Here is a 26,118-nt window from a genome sequence, read left to right as displayed (position 1 = left end):
GCTTTGACCATTCTGGAAGAGTGGAGATACCTCGGTATCATGTTCACCCCAAAGGGAAGGTCTTCTGTCCCTTCTATCCTAGAAGCTGGGATCGCTTCTTTGAGGAAAGCTCCTCTCAAGCCCTAGCAAAGACTGTTTTTCCTTTCCCACTATCCCTACCTCACTTTTACCACAAGTTGGTGCTTGGTAGGACATATATCTCGGTACTGTCCCGAATGGACAGGTCTATCTGTTCAGCTGTGAGATCATGACTCTGACTGCTGCCTGACACACCTACAGCATATTTCCACATGAGGGTGAAGGACAGCGGGCCCGGAGTTCCATCACTTAAATGGGTGATCTCACGCCTGCGGCTGTCCAGAATCGCGAAATTAGAACTATCTTCTCCCCCTATTTGCAGAGGCTTTCTATAGCCCATTAATGCAAGAAGACTTTAGGCAGGCTAAAGGCTGGTCCCATTATCACGGTACCTTAATTGAGTCAGCACCTGCAGAACACAAGAGATGGGCATCTCTGCTGCACTCTTTTGTAGATGGTGCTCCTTTAAAAGAGTCATATCTGGTGCCTCCCCAGCATGATTGGGTAAGGGATAGCACTAGACTCCTCCCTGAGTTCGAGTATATTGACCTAATCAGGACGAGGATCAATGCCCTACCCACTCGAGCCCCGCACAGCTCGATGGGGTAGTGACATCTCAAACTGTAGGGCTGGCTGCCACTACAGTGAGACATTGTCTCATATAGCCCAGAGTTTCTTCCACATCCATGGGTATCTGCGTGCGGAGGCATGACGCCGTGGTCTCTGTTCTGAACTACCGCTTTAAGAACAAAGGTTGGAAGACCGCAGTGAAACCACATTATAGGACCTCCGCAGGTTTGCGTAAGCCAGACTTAGTGATTAAAAGAGATGGTAATGTTTGGGTAGTTGATGCCCAGGTGGTGGGAACAGGGCACCCACTAGCCTATAGCCATAATAATAAGGTAAACTATTATAAGAATAACCAAGATCTAGTTAGTAAGATACGGGAGGAGCATGGGGCAACTCCGAGGTTTACCAGTGGCACCATCTCTTTACATGGTATATGGAGCGCAGATAGTTATAAAGACTTAAAACAGCTTGGGCTTACGCAGAAGGATATAAAAGTTCTTTCCTTGAAAGCCCTACAGGGCACACTGGTGGCATGGCAACGCCATGCCAGAGAATGACTACAGGACGTTACAGAGAATGACTACAATGATAACAAGAACAGGCATGGGTAAAACACTTGTAAAGGCTTAGGTCTATATCAAGTCCAGACAAGATGTCTGGACGTGATGTTAAGGCTAGTACTGCCCATAAGCAGTACAAAGACTAATTAAAAAAAATAAAATAAAATAACTAATGATTCACCACAAGAATCAGTCCTTGGTCCACTATTATTCAATCTGTACATTAATGGCATTGGAAAGGATTTGCTGTAGGGTAGTCAGGAATGTGGTTGATAGGCAGTATTTGCAGAATGATTTGAATAGATTCAGCATAGAAAAGTTCAATGTCAGTAAATGTAAAGTCATGCACCTGGGCGTGATTAGATATCAAATGTCGTATTATATTGGTGGGATTATACTAAAAAAAACTGATCTGGCTGGGGATTTTGGAGTGTTGGTAGATAGGAAGGTTGAAGTTCATGGGAATGAACTTTGACCTGTAAAGATAAGGATGTTATTTTGCCTCTTTACAAGGCCCTGATAAGACCTCACTTTTCTTTTGCTGCTCTGGAAGGTCTCTCTTAATAATGATATGGTAAATCTGATGGATACATTCAGTTTTTGTTACATTATTATCAACAGCAGATACTTCTGCATCTCTTCCAGTTTGATCTGGAATTAAAGAAGGAAAGTCGGTTTGAATTACGAACATTAAAGGATGATTTTTTCTTTGGTATTTAGAATGCAAAATTACTCTTGTATTTGTTTCAAATCTTCTGTCTGAGTATTAGGTACAGCTATAAACATGTCCTATGGTTAATTAACTGCTAATAAATCACATGCACTCTATACATGCTATGCAATTTCAGCATTAGTATAATCTTGAGTCTGAAATAATAATTTTAACAATAATCTTGTTACTAAATATTTTGTGAGAAGTAAAATGAAACATGAATTTTCTTGTAAGCATGTGATCTTCTGAGTATTCACAGGGACGTTGTTACACATTTATAGCATATCCAGAAGCAGAGGTTCAGCTAAGTTGGTATCTGGCAGCAGTTAACATTAATAAACGGTTCACTAACTGCTCATTAAGGCTGAATATTGATTTCATTAATATTTCATAATTGTTAAAGAAAACAGTGTGGAGTGGGGAAAAAACAACAACTAAACATTAGCATTGTCTGGCATCTTCATATATCTAGAAGTGTTTTCTCTTTTACTGTTTTAAATGTTCAGAATTATTTATTCCATTATTTATTATTACTTTCATACAAAATTAATAAATTACTTTTTCTTATCATGTGAAAGATTCAGACCTCCTAAAGTTAACAGAGATGAACTTCGTCGTATTGCCAGAGATTTTAAAATCCATCAGAATTATGAGAAGGCGTATGAGCAATTAATATCAGGAGATTGGGCAACAGCTTATTTTCTTGTAAAATCCAAACATCAACAGAGAACGTTCAAAGAACATGTAAGTAAAATATATATATTAAGATTACTTAAATTTAAGTTCTAAATAATATTATTACATAAATTTATGCTAGCAATCAGAAATGCATATAAAATATCACAGCAGTAAAAAAAAAAAAATCAGCTCTAAGCTTTTTGATCAACTTCTGTGCAGTGTATAATGTATGCATACATGCAGAAAAGAAACATATCATTGAGAATTGAAACATAATTACAACTTGGACAAAAAAAAAATATGCTTGAAATGTGGAACGGCATCAGGAGTAGATGATATTCGACCAGAAATGCTGAAGTATGGTGGTATAAGAGTCTTACAGTGGATGCACTGCATAGTTCAGAAAGCCTGGACAGAGGGACGAATTCCCGATGATTGGAGTAGAGTTCTAATAGTAGCCATGTATAAAAAGGGAAATAAAACTGAATGTGAGAATTACAGAGATATTTCCCTACTGAGTGTTCCGGGCAAGATTTATGCCAATATACTTGAGAAACGGTTGAGAAGAATTCTGGAAGAAAAGCTTGGTGAAGAACAAGCAGGATTCAGGCCAAATAGAGGCTGTCAGGATCAGGTCTTCACTTTACGACAAATAGTTGAGAAAGCATGGGAATATAACAAAGATCTGTATTTAAGTTTTGTCGATCTGGAAAAGGCATATGACAAAGTGCTAAGAGAGAAGCTATTCAATATGCTACAGTTATATGGTGTTAATGGGGCATTATATCAAGCAATACTTAGCCTTTATTTGAGTGGTAAGTCAGCAGTTAGAATTGAAGGAAGTACAGGAAGATGGTTTAATGTTAAATCTGGTGTGAGACAAGGATGTTATTCATTATCTATATGGATCACATTATGAAGGAAAGTGGCATTAAACATAATATCAGAATTGGAGATGTTAATGCCAGCTCTTTGCTTTATGCGGACGATGTTATACTTCTAAATAAATCTGCTACAAGTTTGCAAGATTCCCTGACTAAATTGAATAACTGTTGTAATAGATATGGTATGATGGTCAGCAATAAAAAGACAAAGACAATGAAAATAGCTAGAATCGTTGAAAATGTCAATTGTGTTTTGAATGGAGAACCTGTGGAACAAGTAAAACATTTTCAGCTACTTAGGCACGATTTTTAGTGAAGATGGTAAATTAAATATGGAAATAGACAACAGAATTAACAAAGCTGGTATGGTAGGAAGTCAATTGAATAAATTCATATGGAATAAAAGAGAAATTAGTTGGAACACTAAATTAGCTGTATACAAGACAGTGTTCAAACCAGTTTTAATTTATGGATCTGAGAGCTGGGTCAGAAGTAAAACACTTGACCAAAGACTAGAGACCACAGATATGAGAGTCCTGAGAAAGATTAGAGGCGTTAACAGATGGCATCAATGGCAATATCATATTAAAAATGAAGATATTAGGAAAGAACTTGACATTGTCAGCATCCAGGAATGTGTTAGCAGAGCTAATCTCAGGTGATATGGTCACTTTAACAGAATGGACGAGGAAAGATTAGCAAAACAAGTGTTCTCTGCCAGGTTGACAGGAAAACGACCCAGAGGAAGACCAAGATAGGTGGATTGATATGGTACAAAGTGCCTTAGACGATAGAAATATAAGATCTGATAATGTTGGAGTCTTGACAAGTAACAGACTGATTTGGAGGAAAATTGTAGATTGGAAGTTAGTAATGATATAAATTTTTCATGTAGTACTATCATATCCTGTACACCCCTTGAGGGTACATGTCAGGTATTTGATGATGATGATGACAAAAAAAACCCCACCAAGATGGAAACAAAATTGAGTTCGAAAAAGCCCTTGAACAGTAGTTTAAGAAATTAAAAGAAGACATATCAGCATTGAGTAAACTAACCAAGGTATTGAATGAAATTAAACACTAGTTAAAGGAATGATTGCCTAACTATAACTGAGCAGGTGCAGATTAATTTAGCTCATACTAACCTGTTGTTCAAAAGTTGCTAAAACTAAACACAAAGATGAAATTGAAAACAATTATTATTATTATTATCCTGAGACTGCTCCTCCACTCATCTAAGAGGTCCCTTTCTTATACATACAGTTAAACATACTATGCCTTCAACACATTCAAATTATCTGCAACCACCACACTCTCAGGCAAGACATTCCAATCATTCACAACTCTGCATGCAAAAATCCTTGCCTCTTACTCCCTTTTTCACACCCTCCTTATACAGCTTCCAGGGTGACCTCTTGTTCTCTCCTGATATCTCACCATTTTATGAAAAACCTCTTCAACATTGATCCTATAACAACCACTTATCAAATTATATGTCTCTATCGTATCACTCCTCTTCCTCCTATCCACTAGACTCTGAAAATTATGTCTTTTCAACCTTTCCTCATATTCAATATTACAGATATCAGAAACTCTTGGTCAGTCGCCTCTGGACCCTTTCTAACATATGTGGCTTAATCAAGGCCTTACTGACTTCTACAAGTCAGTGGCCTGCATCATTCTCAAAATATGTTGTTGTTGTCGTCTTCACAATTTTGGCAATATGTTCTCTAAATTTTAGATCCTTATCCATCATCACCCAAACATCTCCTATTTCCTCCACTTCCAACAATACATCCCCACCAAACATAAATTCTACATCCCATCCTTGTTTTCCAAATTTTAAAACCTTACATTTTGCAATATTGAACTGGTATCCCCACTCCTGTACCCATTCATTCAAGTCTTGTAAGGCCACAACATCTGCTCTACTCCTCATAGTTCATCTCAACTTTGGATCATCTGCAAACAATTGAATATCCCCATCCAAATCTTCTACCTATCAGATAGCCAATCTCCAATCCAATGCACTAGTCTAATATCCAACCCCCATCCACTCTAGTTTGATTATCAACTTATCATGCAGTAATCTATCAAAAGCCTTTGCAAAATCTAAATATACTATCCTGTATCCATCTCATTTATCCAATCAAGCCATCACCTTATTGTGTCACCAATCCATGTCCTGAGCAGAAAACCAACAGGTATTTTCCATTATTATTAGCTTTGCTGTTTTCTCCCAAGTTTCCCAAAATATATCTGTATGTCTGACAATCATTTCCTACTCTGCTAGATCCCCAACAAGGACCAACTTTTCGTTTTTCATTGTGTCAGTTGCTTTCTCTAAAGCCTCAAAAATTACTCCACTTCTATTTTAGTAGAACCTTCTGTGGGACCATAGGCACAAATAAGTTTCATTGTCCAGTTCCCTATTCTGATATTTGTCCATATCACTCTACTTGAGACTGCCTGCCATTCAAGAAGATTAGCCTCCTATTTAGTGTTGAATACTATAGCTACTCCTTCTTTTCCCTGATTGTTATTGCCTGAATATAACATTTTGTATTTATTGCTTAATAAGATCTCACCAGCTTTTGTCTTTTTGGTTTCAGTCACCCCTATTATGTCAATCTTATTTCTCAGCCAACTCATTTCTTTGCCATTCATGCTTCTTTTGTTGATAATACCAATCTGAACTCTGGTGATGTTGCATTCAGGTGTGTTTCAGGATTTATATACTTAACACGAGCCATTTCTTTTTCTCTTTATTCATCTTATAATTTTCTTCAAATCCAGCTGTTTTCTCTTGATTCCAAGTCATCCCTTTTCCTTTTTGTCTACACATGCATTCACATCCTCTTGGTGGAGCATCAGTCTTTTTTATGCTATGTTCCTTTGTCCATTCTGAGCCTCCCTGTTTCCCTGTTTGTCTTGCATACTTGTTCTCTCATTCTCCATACTCATGCTACCCACTTCTTCATTCATAACCATCACTTCGATCTCTTCTTCCTTACTCTCCTGCTCTTTCACATTGCTTCTTACTCAATCAGATTCATTCTCTGCACTCATTTCTCTACCTTCAGTCTCTCCAAATGACTAACACCCAAACCATTCAAATGCAGTCCTCACTCTTGTACACGAAGTTCAGTTTGTCCTTCAAACTCATTCCACACATTAACAAACTGCACTCCTTTCTCTTAACGCATTTTTACTAACATATCATTCACAATCTTTGCTCTCCACCTCATTTCACCACTGTCATACCTGAGCAACACACTGACTACATTCCTATCACACTATTATCTTTTATCCTTCTTGGCAACCTCCTGATATCCAATCTTAGGTGTTCTTTGTTCCCAATCAAATCATTTATCCCTATTACCACTACCAACTCTTTTGTACACTTACTTCTCATATCCAATACCTCAATCACTCTATTCGTTTTACCTCCAGGAAAACTTACCTTCTTGCTTACCACACTTCTAATAATCAAATTTCCATACAATGCCACTTGGTGGGGGTCTTTTGTTACCCCTTTCATACTGATATCATTCGTTTTCATCATTTTCACTCTTCCATACATATCTCGAATTCTCATAATTTCACTCTACATCCATTTCATCTCTTGCCTCAACTTAACCAACTCAGCTTTCAAATCTTGCATCACATTTTCACTCTCTCAATTTTATCGGCAGCCATACATGCTTATTCACCCTCAACACTGCTTGCCACCTTACCTTTAATTGCACTCTGTTTTTCAACTTCTGCTACGTTCGTATTGCTTTCGTCATTCTTACCATCGATTGTTAAGTCTATCAGATTGCTTGTTCGCGTTTTCAAAACTTTTTTATCAATTTTATTTGCTCTTTTACACTTTCTCTCTTTGCAATCCTGCTTTAAATTATTAGTCAAACTGATAGCTCACTTAAATAACAAAGAAACTAAGGATATCATAAAAGAAAAAATAGGTCTAAGTAAAATCAAAATCAGAATCACAAAAATGAAAAGTATTAATAATGGAAGTTTTAATTGGATTCAAAGAAAGGAAATGAATTAATTTACTATACAAACAAATCTGCAAGGAATGAAAAGACATGCTATCGACAAATCTCAGTAAAAAAAAAATCTTTCAAGGCTAATTGTCTTTCTAATGAAATCAATATGTTCCTTGCAATTGATTCATGGCATTTATAGAACACAGAACTCTGCTTGGGATTCAAAGATTACACAAACATTTATTATGACAAATAAAAAAAAAAAAAAACATAAGAAGAAGGAACTTTATTATTGTGAAGTTGATCTAATTTTGAGAATCTTGAAAACAACTGTTAAAATCCTGTGGAGAAGTTGTAGTTGCACTAACTGCATAAGTGTTCAGATGTTTTAACTGTGTGTGTGTGTGTGATGGTGAAACTTTTAAGTTTCACTGTCACACATACAAACCTATAAGAGAAAAATTAGTTCTTCATTTTGTTTTAAGGAATGCAAGCTTAGTTAGTACTCGTGAAATGAGTCCAGTATGAATTGCATAAACTGCCAGAATCATAACTAGCATGCCAAAAATGAGATTAAGCTGCAAGTACTTAACTCTAATCAAAGGCTGTCCAATATTTAACTCCTATAAACTTTCATGCTACTAAAGCAGTATAAAAGTTTATAAAAGATAGTATTACTTCCCTCACATTCATTACTTAAATCTTCAATACTCACTCAAGCCATATAACTTTAACAGAACTCATAAACAGACCTAAACTAGACATTAGACAGTTATTGTAGATGCTATTATGGGAGTTAAAGCTCACACCTAGAGGTGGGGAGTACTTCTGATCTCCCTTTGCATGGTGGGCAACCAAGATTAATCACTTAAGGGATTTTGAATGCCCACATATTTATTTAACTTTACAGAAAATTATTTTAAAGATAGAAGAGCAACCATAATATTGGTAAACCACAACTGTAACAAAACAAGTTAAGTGAGACTGCACACAAGGTTCTTGTTGTGAACAGGGATTCTGGAACATCAAGTATGACTTGTAATAATGAGCTGTACTGAATGTTCTTGCTCTGCTGAAACTAAAGTTATAGCTTTTGCTGTTGATATAATGGTCATGATTAAAGGATGAGATAACTTTCAAATAGAATCACCTGCCAATGAAAAACTTTTTTAAGCTGCAGAATGGATATTATGTGTGAGAGGAAAGTTCTATTCAATGGCACCAAGTCTAAAGTGCTCCATGTTTTGCATAAACTATAAAAATAACCAGTAGTGAACTAAGCAAGGAAATTCTAATGGGAGCCAGTGAGATAAATATCTAGTAGTGATAATTGACATCAGATTTAACTAAGAACACATCTCATATGTTGTAAAACTTCTAGCAGAATCAGTAAAGATAAACTGGAGATTAGGCCAGCGAGCACTGAAGACAATATACACAAAACCTATTCTACCTATCACATGCACTGCACCCACTTGGAAAGAGCCACTAACGTCTAAGAAAAATCAACAAAAATTTAGCAGAGTTCAGTGCCTCCTTTATAGCTAAGCATAATTAGAAGATAGAGGACACTATCTTTTGTGGCAGCTTGCCTTATTATTGCTGTTATTGCTGCTCTAACACACTGATCTTCTGGAAAATGTAAGAATTCTGCCTTAGATATGCATTACTTCTGGGATATACAATGGAAATGTAATTAGTGAGAAGGAAAGTTCTGAAAGCAACAAAGAATATAAGCATATGCACTGAGAGGAGTAAAATAGAATAAACCATTGGTTAATGCTGTTTTACTATCACAGACAATCCATTATACAAGAACAGTTTCATATTTTCTTTCTGTTCAAATAATCATACAAGAACATCTTGCCATAGTTTTTTCACTATCATTTCTCCAAAAATTGGAATTTGAACTCAACACTTCTCATTAAAAGACTGCACTATAGATAACCAAACTACACACCTATTAAAAATAGTTGGTTATTTTGTTATTTAAAATAAGAGCAAGCAATAAATTATTATTATTATTTATTATTATTATTATTATTATTATGTGACACCTCCAGGGAGTCCAAAGACTCATCGAGGGAGAGTGTGCCAACACCATCAAACGATTGGTTCCCTTCCAATTACTAACCGCTCAAACTAGCTTAACTTTTTGCAAGCCATTAGTAGCAGAGGCTCTACCAGTTGACCAACCTTTGCTGGCTAATCTAATAATGATTTTACTCTAGGGAGATGTGCAATTAAGTTCTGCTTGGTAAATTCATATACTGGCATATAAAGAAATGAAAGAGAGAGAGAGAGAGAATGAGATCATTCGTCTAAAGAAGTGGCTATGAACAGACTGCTTAGAAGTAATATATGGAAAGTAATTAGAATCAGCTATAAAAACAGTTGCAGAAAAACAGCCTAATTTTGAGGAAAGATGGTCTAATTTCAGCTGTCAAAAGTTCAGCTGAAAGTAGATGCTCTCTCTCTCTTAAATTAACCATTCTGGTAATAGGACATGGAAAAATAACATATCACTCACACAGATTTTACATTCTGGAATCATCATCCTGCATTTGTTTTCCACACATTCAGTAGATTATTAGTCATCTCATCTTTGAATGTCAGTTATTGGACTCTATATGGATGCATCTAACACAACACATCACTTCAGAAGACCATTGTCAAAACAGAAAATTATCTGAAAGTATTATTCAGAATTATTTAATTTTTCCAATAGGATTGATTTTCACTCAATGGTACAAACTAAATTGATAACTGTTTGAGAGAGAACGTTTGACCAGTAAAGTATAATGACTGACAAACTGGGTTTTTATTTGGTCATTAATATACAATTATATAAAATAAACCAATTAATTTCACCACAAACTGCCTTTGCATCTTTGTGGAAGGGATATGAATGAATGGCTAGCAAATATAAAATATAAGTTATCAAGCAAAGCTTGCAGGAACTGTTGTAGTATAAATAATTGAAACACAAGAAAACAGTGGTAGGTAGCATCATTCATCTGTTTTCCAGCACTGTTTGGAGATGATTAACTAAAAAGTTAAAAACTGGATATGAAGAGAGATATCTGATAAAGGATTCCCAAATTTCACTTAGAATCAGTCCTTGGTTTTTATTGAGAGAGAGAGAGCGAGCCATGAATAAAAATGATTTTGAGATTTTGCTTGACTTAAGGGTATACTAGCCTTATGGATTTTAGGGACTCCATACAAACTTGGGGTTAAAAGTTGCATAGATTTGAGTTTATGTTTTAATTGGTTGACCAAGTTAACATGTTTTGTAGAAGTTCATTGGTTTCTTTGTGATTCGCCCATGTATGATCATAGTCTGGGGGAGGAGAGGAGATAGGTGGAGGAGGCTTAGAGACAGAGAGAAATCTTTGATCCATGGTAGTTTCTTTTATCCGATGAGAGAGGAAGTTTTCTTCTAGATAAGGCATAGAACTCTTGTTCCATTTGATGTCATTATGTGTGTGGGAAAAATGATAGGCCAAACCTGATCTTTCTTCTCTATTATGAGTGACATCTATGAGATGTTATGTTTTTTTATCTAAAAACTTCTAGAAGTTTGCCATAGGTAAGAAAGGCTACATGAACAAAGAGTTTGGTAAACCTCAGGATGTTTGTAGAAGGGGGTTATTGTCTTTGGAAGAGTGGAGGCTATGTATGGTGAGAATAGGTTTGTATGACATCTAATATCAAGAGATTTGAGATTTTGCTTGACTTAAGGGTATACTAGCCTTATGGATTTTAGGGACTCCATACAAACTTGGGGTTAAAAGTTGCATAGACTTGAGTTTATGTTTTAATTGGTTGACCAAGTTAACATGTTTTGTAGAAGTTCATTGGTTTCTTTGTGATTCGCCCATGTATGATCATAGTCTGGGGGAGGAGAGGAGATAGGTGGAGGAGGCTTAGAGACAGAGAGAAATTTGATCCATTGGCTGCATTCATTAAGAATGTGGCACCATTGTAAGCCTTAAGAATGATATCTTTGTTCTTCCTTAATTTGAAAGTGCTTTCTTTTCTGAGTTGGTGATATTGCTTCTTGGAGGAGGACTGCATCTAATATCATTAGTGGTATTCCATAGTAGAGAACTAAAGGCCTTTTCAACACTTCAACTTTTGGAATGTGCTTAGGAGTGACTGAAGTTAAAACCTTTTATTCAGTATGTTGCTTACTGTTTTCATTAAACAATGGTTAGAGTTGTTAACTATAGCTTACTTATCAGGCAAAGAAATGTCTGATTTGAGTTTTTTATTATAAAGAACTAGAAACTTTTTATGTTGTTTTAGCAGGATAAGAATGCACAGTTGTACAAAAAGCTTATTGAATTATCTAATTGGTTCCATAAGTCAGCATTTAAAAAAAAAAGCTTTCTCTATCATTAAAAAAATGATAAAACGGTGAATGAAGAACTACAACTGGTCAAAAAAATACTATTCTCTAATTCCACTTTGTAGTCAAATTGCTAATCTCCTCAAATCCCTTGATATCAGAAATAATTCTTACAGTATCTAGCTTCTACTCCCCTGAAAACAGTGATGCCCTTCTACAAAACATCCCAGGGTTTAGAGAATTCCTTGTGACTTTTCTTATATAGGTCAGAATTCTAAATGTTTTGAGATTAAAAAAAAAACAAACTCAGATGTTGTTCATAATAGAGAAGATTAGGTTTAACCTGTCTCTTTCTCCACACGCACGCACGCATGTTGGAACAAGTGCTTTATGCCTTATCTAAAAGGAAACTTTCCCTCTGGTGAGATAAAAGAATCTACCATGGTCATTTTTCCTCATGGCCTCTCACAAAAGAAATGGACTTAAGCTACATTTGGAAATCCTTTATCGGATCTCTTTGCAAACAAGATTTCAACTTTTCATCTATCCATAATAAAGCTTAACAATATGATTAACACCAACAGGAAAAAATACATTTATTAAACTCACTAATATTTTGCTGGTTTTCTACCCAGCATCATCAGAGTAAAATGACTAACAGGTACACAGCATTAAACCAAGTAATTGTAGAAATAATTTAAATTGTAACTGACACCTAATGTCTTTACATGGTATCCACTATGGGTCAGATCTTTGGTAAATTAATACAACCATACTTGTTGAGGTTGAGAGAATGCTTCATAGTTGATGCTGATTCTAAGAATAGCTTCTCAGACCTGTAATCACTTCTATGTAATAAAGATGGTTTTCCCCATCTGATCCTTTGTGAAGGAGTATCTGCAGCATGATCTGCCAATCCCAACTTGCTATACAGATGATCTCAGGTATAATTTTTACAAGTCTGGATTGGTAAACCATGCTCTGGATACTCCTTCACATAGGATCAGATGGAGAAAAACTAGTTGGTTTATTTTATATCTTTTTGTATATTAACAGCCAAGTAAAAATTCAATTTTTCAGTCATTAAACTGATAACTTTTATGGCACGATATATTGATTCAACCTCTAATTTCTTATCCCCTTTGTTAGATCAGTCAAGAAATAGTTGGTTCAAGAGATTATAGAGCACTTGGCTCATCCATTGTGGGCTAATGGCAATAATTATTTGGTGTGTTTTTTTTTGGGAGTTAAAAGAGATGTCTCTTTTAACATCCCAAAACTTATTCGGGAATAAGTTCATTCCCGAACTTATTTTTTTTAATTCACTGTTACAAACCCAAAATAGATTAGGCAAAAACTCAATAATACCTAGTAGTAGACTATAACAAACACAACTATTCAGGAATGGTTTGGGAATGCGTTTTTGCATGGTCATGCTCACTGTAGTCTAACACTTGGTGGATTAATGGATTTGGGTGGATGGCAGTATTTGCAAAGAATTTTGCAGTCCTTTAACTTTTGAAAGGTTTGATCTGAGCATTACCAGCTTCTCAGTGAAGCTGTCCATTTCTTGTGAACCATGGTACATTAAATGCTGTTCATAAACATTTGTTATGGATTATCTGCAGTTTGATGTTTGAATTTGCCCTGGCACTGCAGTGCTCTTGTTTTCATTGACACCAGTTCACCATTTTTTGAATCATTGTTTTGGTTCTAGATCGTGTTTTACAGTTTTTTTTATTTGCTAATGTAGGTCAGAGAGTGCTGTATATAGGCTGTTATATGTGGGATGTCAGCCATATACATGGAGAGCAGAGGTAACAAGAAGCCCTGGAGATTCTTGCTATGAATTTCTGTTCAGACAATCAGATTCTCTGCAGCTTCACTCCAAATTTCTGATTGCTGAAATAGAATTTGATCAAAATTTAGTTTGGCTTCCAGGAATTTGGAAAAAAAAGCCCTTATTCTATATGTTGTGAATGGTATATATCTTAACTTAGTAATTGACTCCCTTTATATAATGAAGTTGCGTTTGACAGAATACTGCATAGAAATCTTATGTAAATAGAGGGTAAAATGTAATAAAAGCTGTGACATGAAAAAGAAAATAGACAGACATCACTAATGTCTGGAGGAGAATCAACAGGCAAATGACTAGTGTATACTTCAGGTCTCTGTTTGTTTGACTGTTGCTGTTTATTTTATGCATTAATGATATTGGGGATGATTTGAGGTGGGGGGTTGATTCACTTTTTTTACTAATGCCAGGCTCTCAGGATAATAGTAAATAAAGATGATATAAAGATCCTCCTGGATAATTTAAATAGACCGATATTGCATAGAAAACTAATGAATGTTAGTTCAGTATAGTAGTCTTAGGTGATACATTTTGGGTTAAAAAAAGATTGCAAATTGTATTGCATTAATAGAACTGTACTGTAAAAAGTTGAGGCTAGAAGGGAGTGATTATGGATGAGAGTTAAAGGAACATGTTGCAGTAAATTTTATTCTTGTTTTCTTTTATTCTTTTCTACTCTAATTTTATTCTTTTAAGCCTTTACCCAAATGTATACAAACAAAAATTTGTGTGTGTGAAGTATCTTCACCACTGGATTACTGGTATGTAGAGGCTGATGATATCACATCAGTTGCCTTAGCATATCATAATTCAAAACACGCCTCTGTTCAGAGGTGCATACTTGTATATGGGAAATGTATGATTTTTGCATTAATTCAGCCTTCCAGATCTGGCTCCCATTGAGGACCTTAATAAAGCCTGAAACTGATCTGGGTAGTGGTCCTTCCCATAATGCATAGCATTATGCATGTCTGAAAGGAGGTATGTTTTTCATTATGAGATACTAAAGCAATTGACGTGAAGTCATCAGCCTCTATATACAAGTAGCCCTGTTATGAGATGCTTTGTGCACAAACTTGGTTTGCATACACTTGGATAAAAGATTAAACAAGAATGTAATTTCTTGGCAAGTTTAATTTAATTTGTAAACAAGTGTAAAAAACTTTCAACAATCTTATTGGTACAATTGACTCACTGTAGCACATTCATAGAGATCACAGGAGTTGTTATAGTGAATTTCTTTTAGAATAGCATTGTACCTATTTTTTGATAGTTTGTTGTGGTGGTGTTCATTAAAATGAGTCAGTATTGAGTGTTTTTTTTTTTTTTTTTTTGAGGATCCATCGTTAATATTTTTGAAGTTTGCATGTATTCTATCTGCAAACTTCTGTGAACTTGATTAGGTTGTCTGTCTGTCTTGTTGAGTTGTATATATATGTGTGTGTGTACGGCTAATCCTCTTCCCCCCCCCCCTTCCCCCCACGCTTGGGAAGGATGAGTAAATATGCAGGTAATCACATAATGCTTTTTTCTGTTTCCTCATGGTATATTTTTGTTTAAGTTGGTATTTTTGCTGCATTATGAAAATTTTTAAGAAATTTACTCTTCAATGTTCTTCATTTTATGATTAATCACATTCTACTGTTCTGACTGAGCTTAGTGATTATGAATCTCTTATGTTAATGGTTTGTCATTCTAGATTTTGGCCTAGATTCAAAAACAAAAGATTTGCAAGGAAAGCAGAGTCACCTAGCCACTGCTTAGTAGTTTTGTATAACCATGCCCTGAACTGGTCACCTACTTTCATTATAAGATCTTTCAGATTAATATGTTGAGTCTAGAGGTTTGTTACTCGTAATTGTTCATTATACCCAAATTTATCTAATTTTTAATGTGTATTTTATGGGATCTAACCATAGTAATTTTTTAATTTTTAGATATTTCGGTACTTGAGAATACTTGATAAAGATGCTGGATTTGAAGTTCAGCCATGTCACCGATATTCAATGGAAGGCCATGTAGGAGCTAAAATCTGTGCAGCAAAAAAGTGGCAAGTTTTTAACTTTTCATTTTTTATAATTTGAAAATGATTATTTTAAGTAGATGTCAGGATTAATACAAAATATTAATATTATATGTGTTTATACCTATACAAGAAAAAAAATCTGGAATGCTTGAGATCTGTGGCTTTCAGTTTTCAGTATTTTTAGATAATATCACAATAGTTCATTCTGAGAATGAAGTTTCATGTTTGATGGTTGGAAATAAGATTAACTAACACATGAAAATAAAATGTACTGTACTTGTGTATAATGCCAAAGGTTGAATTTCTGTAATCACGTTCTCATTATTCCCATATGCATGAGGCTCAGTGGCCTGTAATGGTCATCTAACTCAGCCTGTTTGAAACCTAATTAATGCACTAATATCGCAATTAATCCCATCTGTATAGTATTGTGGTCCAGTTGCATGTGTTCTTCTGGCCTGTTTTGTAGGATGAAAAACCTGAATTTCTAGGAGGAAATACCCTACTGCCTCCATATGAGACTGGCTACCACATCTTCAGTTGAAAAGTTATGCTAAAGATTCTTCACATCTTAGAAAGTGGAAAGGTGATATGAAAATAGAAGAAAAGTGTTGTACAAGATGTCAATGTGCATTGCCTAATACTGAGTAAAGAATGGAGAAATTGAAAAGCATATGGCAAGTATCAAGAAAGGTAAGCAATGAAGCAAAATACAAGGGTCAGCAGGAGAAAGGAGGGTGAGAAAGATCAGAAAAAGGTAAAAAGAGATAGGATGTCTTGTGGTGTAACAAGATTTATACTTCTACAGAAACACATAAATCACATTACGGAAATACTTGAATCAAACATAAATTACAGATATTTCATTTTGTATGTCACAGAACATCTTCAACATATAAAAAGAACGATGGGAATTTTAATGCAACTGAATTTGGGAACTTGGAAGGAAAAAAAGAACAAAAATTTCCCAAACTTTGGAAATGGCTAGACTGTCATTGCGATTGAGGTTCAGGTGGTGTAATAGCATCTCAGAACTTTCTTTGAAAGAATGCTCATATTTATAAATACTTCTATATATTAATTTCATATCATTCCATGTTGAGCCAGATTTACAAGGTTTTATTATTTGATGATAATTCTAATGTTTGAATGAAGTATGATAAGCTGTAAGAAAAATGGAGAGAGAGCTGGTCTTTTAGGAAAAGGTAATAGCTGATGGAAACGAGTGTTTTTTTTTTATTATTATAACCATTAAAAAAGGAGATTTGTTTTGATAGTGTTTTTAGAACAAATTTAAAAAATTAATCTGTCCATATTTTTTGAATGGGTGATGAGCAGATTGATGTATATAGTGTCCAGTGAAAGTTGGTAAATGAAAGTGGGGAGAGAGAGAACTGTCCATTTTCATGTTTTAAATAAACATTTGAAGAGGTTACCTTGTGAATTCTTTTTCCAGAGTAAATTTTATTCTAAGGTGTGTAGAAAAAAATTGTTACTCTTGATTTGTGTGTTTCCAGATGGCAAAATCATCATCCACATAATGGATCCAGAGAGAGATATATATTCAAGTTTGGATTTATAGGTGAAATTTTTTTATGCAAAATGTTCAGAAGTAAAAGTTTACTAAATTCAGGAATAAAGGAGAGCATGTCACGCTTCTTTTTTCTATTTGTTTGTAAAGATTATTTTTGAAATAATAGCATTCATAATAATATTAAGTCTGTTGGCAATCTAATCCACAATTTGAATTAACAAAATAGCTACATATTTTGTATGACAACCTTCTTCCTCTCTTAGGTCACTTATGCTCTTTTGCAAAATGTCATGGAATTTCTCTTTAAAACTAAAGAAATAAAATTTGATCATTTTTGTTAAGTTCGAAATTGCCTCTGTGTTATTCATGATTGTTATTTTATTTTTTTATGTAGCTTTCCCCCATGAAAGGTCATAAACCTATAGGACATAAGTATCATGGGTGTTAAGGATTTCTTTTCTATTTTTTTCATTGATTTTATATGTATTTTTATTTTTATATATTTTATATATTTGATTTATTTATAAATATTTATATATTTTTTACATAATCCAGAAACCCTGCTATTGAGACAAACATGGAAACTTTCAACCTTTTTTAACTCGTAGATGATCTTCATTGTCCAGTCACTACCACTTTGCTTATTGGTGACCTAAAGTAGATGTTGCCATGTTTTGTTCCCAGAACAGGAGTTAGTTTTACCTCTCTTCTCCTTCCAACATACTGTGAGTAATATCTTTCAAAGATATGCCAAATATATTGTGGAGATTGAGAAACTTCTCCATTTTTGAAGGTACAGCAGTAAAGCAATTCTGCAGGCTGGCCACATCAAAAGGTTTCCTGATTAAGCTGGTGCATATTCATGTCAGAGGCTTAATAGATTGAAACAGTACTGAGAAAGGATTAAAATAATATTTAATTCTTCCAGCATTTTGTCTCAGTCACTGAGGCATTGTTGGGGAGCACAATGTGAGACTTGTAACATGCACGCACGCACACACACACGCATCAATATGTTTCCCATATTTTGAGAAGTTTAATGCAACCATATTTATTCAACCTAGAGTTGATTTGGGAAAGCTGCTGCAGATTTCAAAATCAGTCTTCCAAATAATTAGAAGTTTGAGTAAATAATTACTAAAAAAAGAGCTATATGGCTTCATTTCACTTCATGTCATTTGTGACATTTGATTTCCTTAGTACTGAATGAGAGTTTTTGCTCTCTTAAGGTTTCTGCCTAATCTCTTAAGAGAGCCGACCAGTTCGAAACAGCTGTCAGGCCAGCTGTTTCGAACTGGTCGAAACAGCTGGCCTGACAATTTAAATGCATTAATAAAAGGTGAATATATGGACACTTGGGCAGTGCTCATGTCTTTTAAGTAGCGCAAGCTAAGGCAACTCCAATGCTGAGGATTGTACTGTTGTAAGCTCTCAGGTCAATTTTACAAAACTTTCATACTTTCTACAAACATTCAGCTTTGTTTGGCTGTGTAATTGAATAAGTAATTTTTACGTGTGGTTCCCACCCATGCAAGGTTATTAGTAAACCCCCCATTTTTATCAATTTTATGTATATTTTTTGCACTTTTTTTTTTCATTTATTTTTTTACATAGTTCAGAAACCATACTCTAGAGACTAGACATGGAACTTTTTCAAGCACTCTAGGCTTCCAATAAGCAGGGTGGTGGTCTCACACCAGGTGATGAAATTCATCTCCCACCCAAAGACAGTCACAAGTGTCTGTGCCCACACCAAGATTCAAACCCATGACCTGTTGGTTGCAGAGCAGGTATGCTAACCACCACTTAGCCAGCCAGGCCAGTACTTTGAATAAATGTGGTTGTATTAAACTTCCCAAAATATGGGAAACACTAGGCCACCCACAGAGGATGCCCTACCTAGTTAGAACTCTAGTCTTTCATCCGTGTTTCACTTAGTGTTGCATTGCCTTGCCTTTGTGTGTGTTACAAGTTTCATTGTACTCCCTATTGATGTCTCAGTGATAGACAAAATATTGGAAGAGTTAAATATGATTTTTAACCATTTTACAGTGCTGTTTCACTCCATTAAGCCTCTGAGTTTCTCCCAGCACTTGAGCACCCTGGTGCATATTCTTGCTGCCATCTGTTCTGCCAGGTCATGTTCGGAGGGAGCTGTGTAATAGCATCCAAGGGACACTGTGAAGGCCAACGTATGGAATGGAAATTTGATTCTCTCTGTATGAGCAATATGCCAGGAGTCTATCTCCTCCCACAGTATGTTCCTCTTCTCTTTTTTATTACACCTTTGAAATAGTAACTTGACAGTAAACCTAAATATTATATCATCACTGCAGTTACAATAAAAAACAACCTCCTCTTCAAAAAATTCTCCACTCCAAATAAAAAAAAAACTCCTCAAATCTTATAAAATAACTTTTTTCCACAACAATTTCACAAACATTTGTGGTATAAACACCAACATAAGTGATGTGCACCATCATCTGTAGACACTTAAACCTTATTTGTTTTTGACTAAACCCCAAATCTGCCACAATCACAGTCCATCTTAACTGCCCAAACTTTGCTGTGTTACATATGCTTTTGTTGACCTGCAATGGTTTAAATCCTTGTTTCATTATGTATCATTCATCTGAAAATCATTCTGACCTTTTTGACTTCTTATCCTTTTGGCTGTAAGAAGCTGGTTTCTTATAGTCAGAATTCTCTAACAGTGAAGTTATCTTCCTTGTTGACTTCAAGATCCACAACTTTAAATGGCATCATTTTCCAATTCCATTGACTAAGCTGGAAGAGAAGGAGAGGTATTTTCAGTAAACTGTGACCTAATGCAAATCATTCATTTCCTGACTAGAATTCCTGACAATCAACCCTCCTACCACTCTGGATCTTTTCTTAACCACCAGGTACACTATTGAGGTGTTCACTCTTCTTGTTAATTCGCACAACAATCTCATCTAAGTTTCATATCTGGTGGAATGATCTTCCCCCCTCAGCCATTTACAACCTTGTGTATGTTGGAATTACAACAGTGCCAAATTTGAAAATCGCAGACTTTACTCTTGTTTTCCATGGTCAAACTACTGTGCCTGTTCTTGAATCTCAAGAACAGGCACAGTAGTTTGTTCAAAATTCCTACTCTATATCTGAGCCATGGTTTTCCAAAATGTGTGTCAGAACAGTGCAGTGAAAGATAACAGCTTATCATAATTGGCCAAGACAAAAACTCTAGGTTGTATTTCACACACCCTACAGTGAAGCTTTCCACTCTTGCAGAACTACTGTTTATAAGACTAAGTCAGACTTTAAAAGGGCTAGGTGTAGGAAACACTTCTTTTTGTGCACATTGCAGTTGTATCTTTTGGTTCCTAACAAGAACTATCAGGTGCAAATTTTGTCCATCTGTGTTCAGTCTTTCTCACTGAAATGGTAGTATTGCAACACCACATAAAGATGAGGCTGACCTCCTGGCATCAATCTTCTCATCCATCTCCTGCACGACTGAGGCAACTCGGCTTTTTTACTTTGAACATTGCATTGCTTGCTTCCTGTGGCCTTCTGCCAAAAAACATCAGAAGAATCTTGAACAACCTATCTGAATACCAAAAAGACTTCTGTCCTGATGGAGTTCTGCCAGTTGTGCTCAAGAGGTGTACTCTTGAATACCTGTTTTTTTATTATGTAAACACTATATAAGCTAGTGTCCACCTTACATCATGGAAGCAAGTCCACATACAGCCAATTCCAAAAAACATATGTATCTGCCATCAGACTATTGACTTTGCTCAGTGTTATCTAAAGTAATGGAGAAAATCTATTGTTCAGTTTTTATGGATGCAACACCATTGAAAATGTACTCCACAATGAGCTGTGGATAAAGGGACCTGTGCTTGAATGGGGCCAATGTGCAAGCTGACCTGCTGTAGTGCATCAGTTATGTTTTGATGTTATAACCAAAAATCTGTCTTCATGCTTCTTGGTAGAGTGAGGCACCCACTTAGCAAATGTCTGGAACACATTCCATTTAAATTTAAAAATCCATTGGTTTTTAAACGCTTCCCAGAGCCTGGATACAACACTATGTGAGATTCCAAACTCTTGAGCAATATCAGTAGTTCGCCAGCCTTCATCAAGCTTTCCAATAATTCTTCCCCACATGAAATCATCTAGATGATGTCTTTGAGATATTACAAGCATCCAAGTTGGCAACTTTATTCCTTCACAAAAAGAGCTTCCTTCAAACACAATTTGCGTAGCCAAGCCTTTTTGCTTTTTATCCTGAGTGCTGCCATGTGACCCGTTTGCACATGATTCAAAAATTTGAATGTGTACCTGCTTTCTACTCAAAATTGTCACTTATACAAATTGCCACAAGCTGATTCATCTGAATTGCCAATTGTAATCTTCAGAAATAGTGTTTGTCCTTAGGTTTTAGGCACCAGTGTATTTGTCAGGACTCCAGCATTCTTAGATCTTATTTGTTTTCTTAAACACTTTTAACTCCATCACACTGCCTAGATCTTAGACTTCTTCTGGGTAATTTTTCTGCCTTTTTGCAATGCACGTCTTTTTGCTAACCTTTCCTCTCCTGTTCTGTTTAAGTGACAATACCACCTTAGCCTAGATCTGCCAATCTTTTCTAGCATCCATCTGTCTGACTTTCAGTATATGATATCCTCAACACTCTTTTGTGACACATTTCAAAAGCAACTATCCTTTTCCTATCAGGCCTCTTTAGGTTCCAAGTCTTACGTCCATAAGTTACTATTGGAAAAACAACTGCATCCAGAATCCTCAGCTTTGTTCCTGTGGAGATAGATTCGTCCTTAGTTTATTTAATGGTATTGATTATAATATATTATTTTGCTGGTATTATATCCAGCATCCTCAGAGCATAAGAACAGTTTGTCACAGTACACGAAACAATAACAATTTGGTATGACAGTAACAATTTGGTCTCAGAAGATGTTGGATATGATATCAGCAAAATATCAGCTAATAAGTTAATAAATATTAATTATTTTCTTATCATTTTGTGTTGTAATCAATACCATTAAAATGAACTAACATGTACTGCCAACACATAAGCCTTCCATTTTTGTTTTAGCCATTCCTAATCTTTTTCATATGTCTTCTGGACAGCAGTTCTTCTATTAATAATGGATTTCAGCTACTTGAATTTGCTGATTTCATCAATTCTTTCTCATTAAGGTACACTTGTTTCTTGCCTCATGAACTTTGTTAAGGATTCATCCTAGTTCTTCCTTGTCATTATAAAGGAGTACTGTATCATCAGCATACCTAAGATTACTGATCAATCAACACCTATCCTAAAGCTCATTTAATGTTATTCATAGGGTGTCTTCAGCAAAGATAACTTCCTTACTAACCTGAAGCCTACCAGTTAATCCAATACCTGTTCTTTCTGTGACTTGTTGCTCACCATACAAGTTTGCTATCAGCCTAATAATGTGTTGAAGTAAACTCATTCTTTTCATTACTTCCCTCAGTTTCACATGCCAAACACAGTTAAAAGTTTTGGAGTAGCCTATGAAACACATTACCACAGAGAGTCTTAAGCTCATATTTTTAACTTTAACTTTCTAACTTTTTGCATCTGTCTCAGGCAAAGTATTTGATCACTGGTACCCTTGCCTTTCCTGAAACCTGCTTGTTCCTCAGGCATCTCTGCCTCAACCCTATTTAGAATGATCTTTAATAAAATCTTGCCTGCATGAGAGAGTAAATTAATAGTTCTATGTTCTTGCAATCCTTTGTATCTCCCTTCTTGTGCAGTAGAATGAAAACCAACTTCTACCAGCCTCTAGTCCATGATCCTGTCTCCCATATCCTTATAACATCTGTGAAATTTGTGAAATACTCTTATTCCTCCATCCCCTGTGGCTTTAATTAACTCTGCTAGGATTCCATCTGCACCCAGGGCCTTATTGTTAAGCTGTTTAACTACTCTTTCAACTTCATGCTTAAGTGGAGTAGGTTCCCAATTGAAATTTTACTGGCAAGAGGGTTTCTCCAAATTTACCTTATCCTCTCTGCTGTGCAGTTCCTGACAGTACTCTTTCCATGACATTTAATTTGGGCTTAAACTTGTGCTTTAGGTTGCCAACTAAACAAAACGTCCCTTTATCTGCCTCACTATCTAGAATTCTTTTTCTCTCTCTTCATATTTATTGGCATAAAAAATTTCCTTGTCCTGCTTGATGGCTTTTCTAACTTCTTTATGTAAGCTTTTATAATTTTCAGTCTGTTTCTACAGCTGCCTCCTTTTGATCAGATCCCATGTTGAATCTGATATCCATGGGTCTCTTGGCCTTCTAATTGGACCTGGATACTTCTTGACTGTATCCTGACTATTTTCCAAAAGAGCATCCAACCATGTTGATGTTTCTTCTGTGAACCCACTAGGAATTATTTGGACATCCAGTCTAGTAGGAAGTGCCTTACTTGGAATTTGTCAATGTCACTCTTACTTTGGATCCTACTTGGTATGTACCACAGTCTGTTCCAGGACAAGTATGCACATTAAAGATACTTGTTTTCCATCTCTGAATAGCTAGGATGTAGTCAGTCTGGTGCCTTGACCTAACAGTGATAGATGTCTAATTATAAGTCTGTCATTAGTGTTTCTGGAAGCAGGAACAAATCTGTAATAATTAATCTGTTATTATGGACAAATTCCAACAGTCTTTCACCATGGGTATTTTGCAGAAGATGTAAGAGCTTATGAGAGTACCTGACAAACTTATTAGCATTATGATTGCTTTATATTATTATTATTATTATTACGTGACACCTCCAGGGAGTCCAAAGGCTCATCGAGGGAGGGCTCTTACTCCACAACTCTGTCTCCACCACTCAGTTCACCAGCTACACTGTCATCTACTGCCCACCACTAGTATTTCCACAGACAATCACAAGCATCCATGCCCACGGTGGGATTTGAACCTACGGCCTTTTGGCTGGAGAGCGGATACACTAACCACTTGGCCAACCAGGCCGGCCATATGATAACCGTGAGGCTTATGTTAAAGTTGAACACCACTTACTCTTGCAGGCAAGCCCACTAGCTAACTGGAGTAAGACAGGAGTGTGTTCTGTTACCTTTTCTATTTAATCTTGTAATTGATTTTGTGATGAACAAAACTCTAAAAGGGAGAAATGGGGATTAAAGTGGTCTAGAATATTTGATCTGGATTATGCTGATGATTTGGTGTTATTCACAAATAATGTGGAAGAAATGAATTCCCTTATTGTTGCAGTTGATGATGCTGGGAGTTAACCAGGTTTGATTATCAATATTAAGAAAAAGAAAAAGAATACAGGTGATAAAGATGTTCTATAGAGCATGTCTCACTTCAGTTATCTTAGTAGCTATATAACTAATATTGGTGAGGTGAAGAATGAAGTGGGTAGAACATTAGGGATGGCTTCAGGAATGTTAAAAAAATATGAAAAATTTGGAAAGACAGCAGAATATCAATAAAATCAACTTAAAATCTTCAGTATCCTGGTTTTCTCTATTTTGTGTTATTGAACTGAGACATGGACATCATGAAAGAGTGATAATCGGAGACTTTATGCTGTTGATTGATAGTATTTAAGGAATATTTTCTAAGTAAGGTGATTTGACGTCATGAATAATGATGAGATATGTCGAAGGAGTAGTCGGCCACCTCGTAGCACTGTTTTGTGTAAGGAAAGGCTATGATGGTTCAGCCATGTTGGTCAACAAGATTATGTTGAGCAATCCAGAAGGTGTTAGGAAAAGAGATAGCCCCAGATGAGATGGTTTGACAATATCAAACAAGACCTAAACAGAATTAGCATTCAGTGGCAATTTATGCTCAGGACAAACACATCTGGAGAAGGAAGACATTCAATCCGATCAGATCTCCATGACTGTTGTTTGCTTGAGGAACTACTATGAATGTTCAGTGCTCTTTTTCTGTTTGATCAAACAGATCATTCAGTTAAGAAGTGAATCTCTGACATTGTTATATTTAGTTGATTAAACATAAGTGTTAATTAACCAGCATGAAGTTGACACTAACTATGGGATCCTTTGGAATAATACCCAATTGCTTCATTTGATTGTCTTCAAGTGTAAATTTTTGTTCAAAGAAGGCTCTGAATCCAAATCAGTGCACTAATGGATCTGTTGGATTCTGAATATATAGAGATTTGAGTAATTAATATTTACTTCAGAATCCAACATGATCTTCCATCACATAAGCTAGACTTGTAATTATTATTTAATGCAAACCACTTGTTTATAAATTAATTCTCATGTAACTACCTTTTAGTTCTATTAATAATTAATTAATTAAGGATATATAATAATAGTGAAAAGACTCTGTATTAAAATATTATTAAGTTTATTTTATTTATTGCCATGTTAATATTGTAAGAATTTGTATTCAACATTTTAACTGCATATTAATTGAAATGTAAATATTCCTTATTTGTTCCTGTATGTAGAGGTATAACATTGTGCAATGCCTCAGTTTTATTATATTTTGTTTTAGTTGTCATGGAGATGTATGTAAGATAGTGAGTGCGAGTTTAGAACAGAGCGTGGCAGATCGGTATTAAGGGGCTGGAAAAGATTTCAGTAGAAGAGAGCACGAGAATAATTTCGGTGGGAAGAAGGGATATATAAGTGAAGAACAGAGAAAATGATTCATTCGGGGGAATCAGAGTGAGATAATAGCGAGTAGAGAGATAACAGCGAGTTGGCGAGTCAGTCAAGTAGCTCGCTAAGGTCTACTAGTCGAGGAGTGAGTTAGCTAGTAAGTTGTAGAACAACAAATAAAGTAACGGAAGATAGCAAGGTAGCAACTGGATG

The 26,118-nt window shown here is 35.6% G+C and overlaps 1 protein-coding gene across 1 annotated transcript in view; it reads left to right on the top strand.

Annotated features, from left to right (window-relative positions):
* LOC150092810 (uncharacterized) overlaps positions 1-26,118 on the top strand; it is a 196,560-nt gene that overhangs the window by 51,989 nt on the left and 118,453 nt on the right. Inside the window, exons 3-4 of the mRNA XM_090414285.1 lie at positions 2,499-2,664; positions 15,630-15,742. Of these exons, the coding sequence (XP_090270411.1) occupies positions 2,499-2,664; positions 15,630-15,742 (279 nt within the window). The remainder of the gene's footprint in view (positions 1-2,498; positions 2,665-15,629; positions 15,743-26,118) is intronic.

Source organism: Typopeltis vanoorti, chromosome 25 (assembly GCF_054136105.1).
Source record: "Typopeltis vanoorti isolate ZY-2024b chromosome 25, IOZ_Tvanoo_1.0, whole genome shotgun sequence".
NCBI lineage: Eukaryota > Metazoa > Arthropoda > Arachnida > Uropygi > Thelyphonidae > Typopeltis > Typopeltis vanoorti.
The sequence above is the reverse complement of the archived record's forward strand: the minus strand, read 5'-3'. Positions and strand labels throughout refer to the sequence as shown.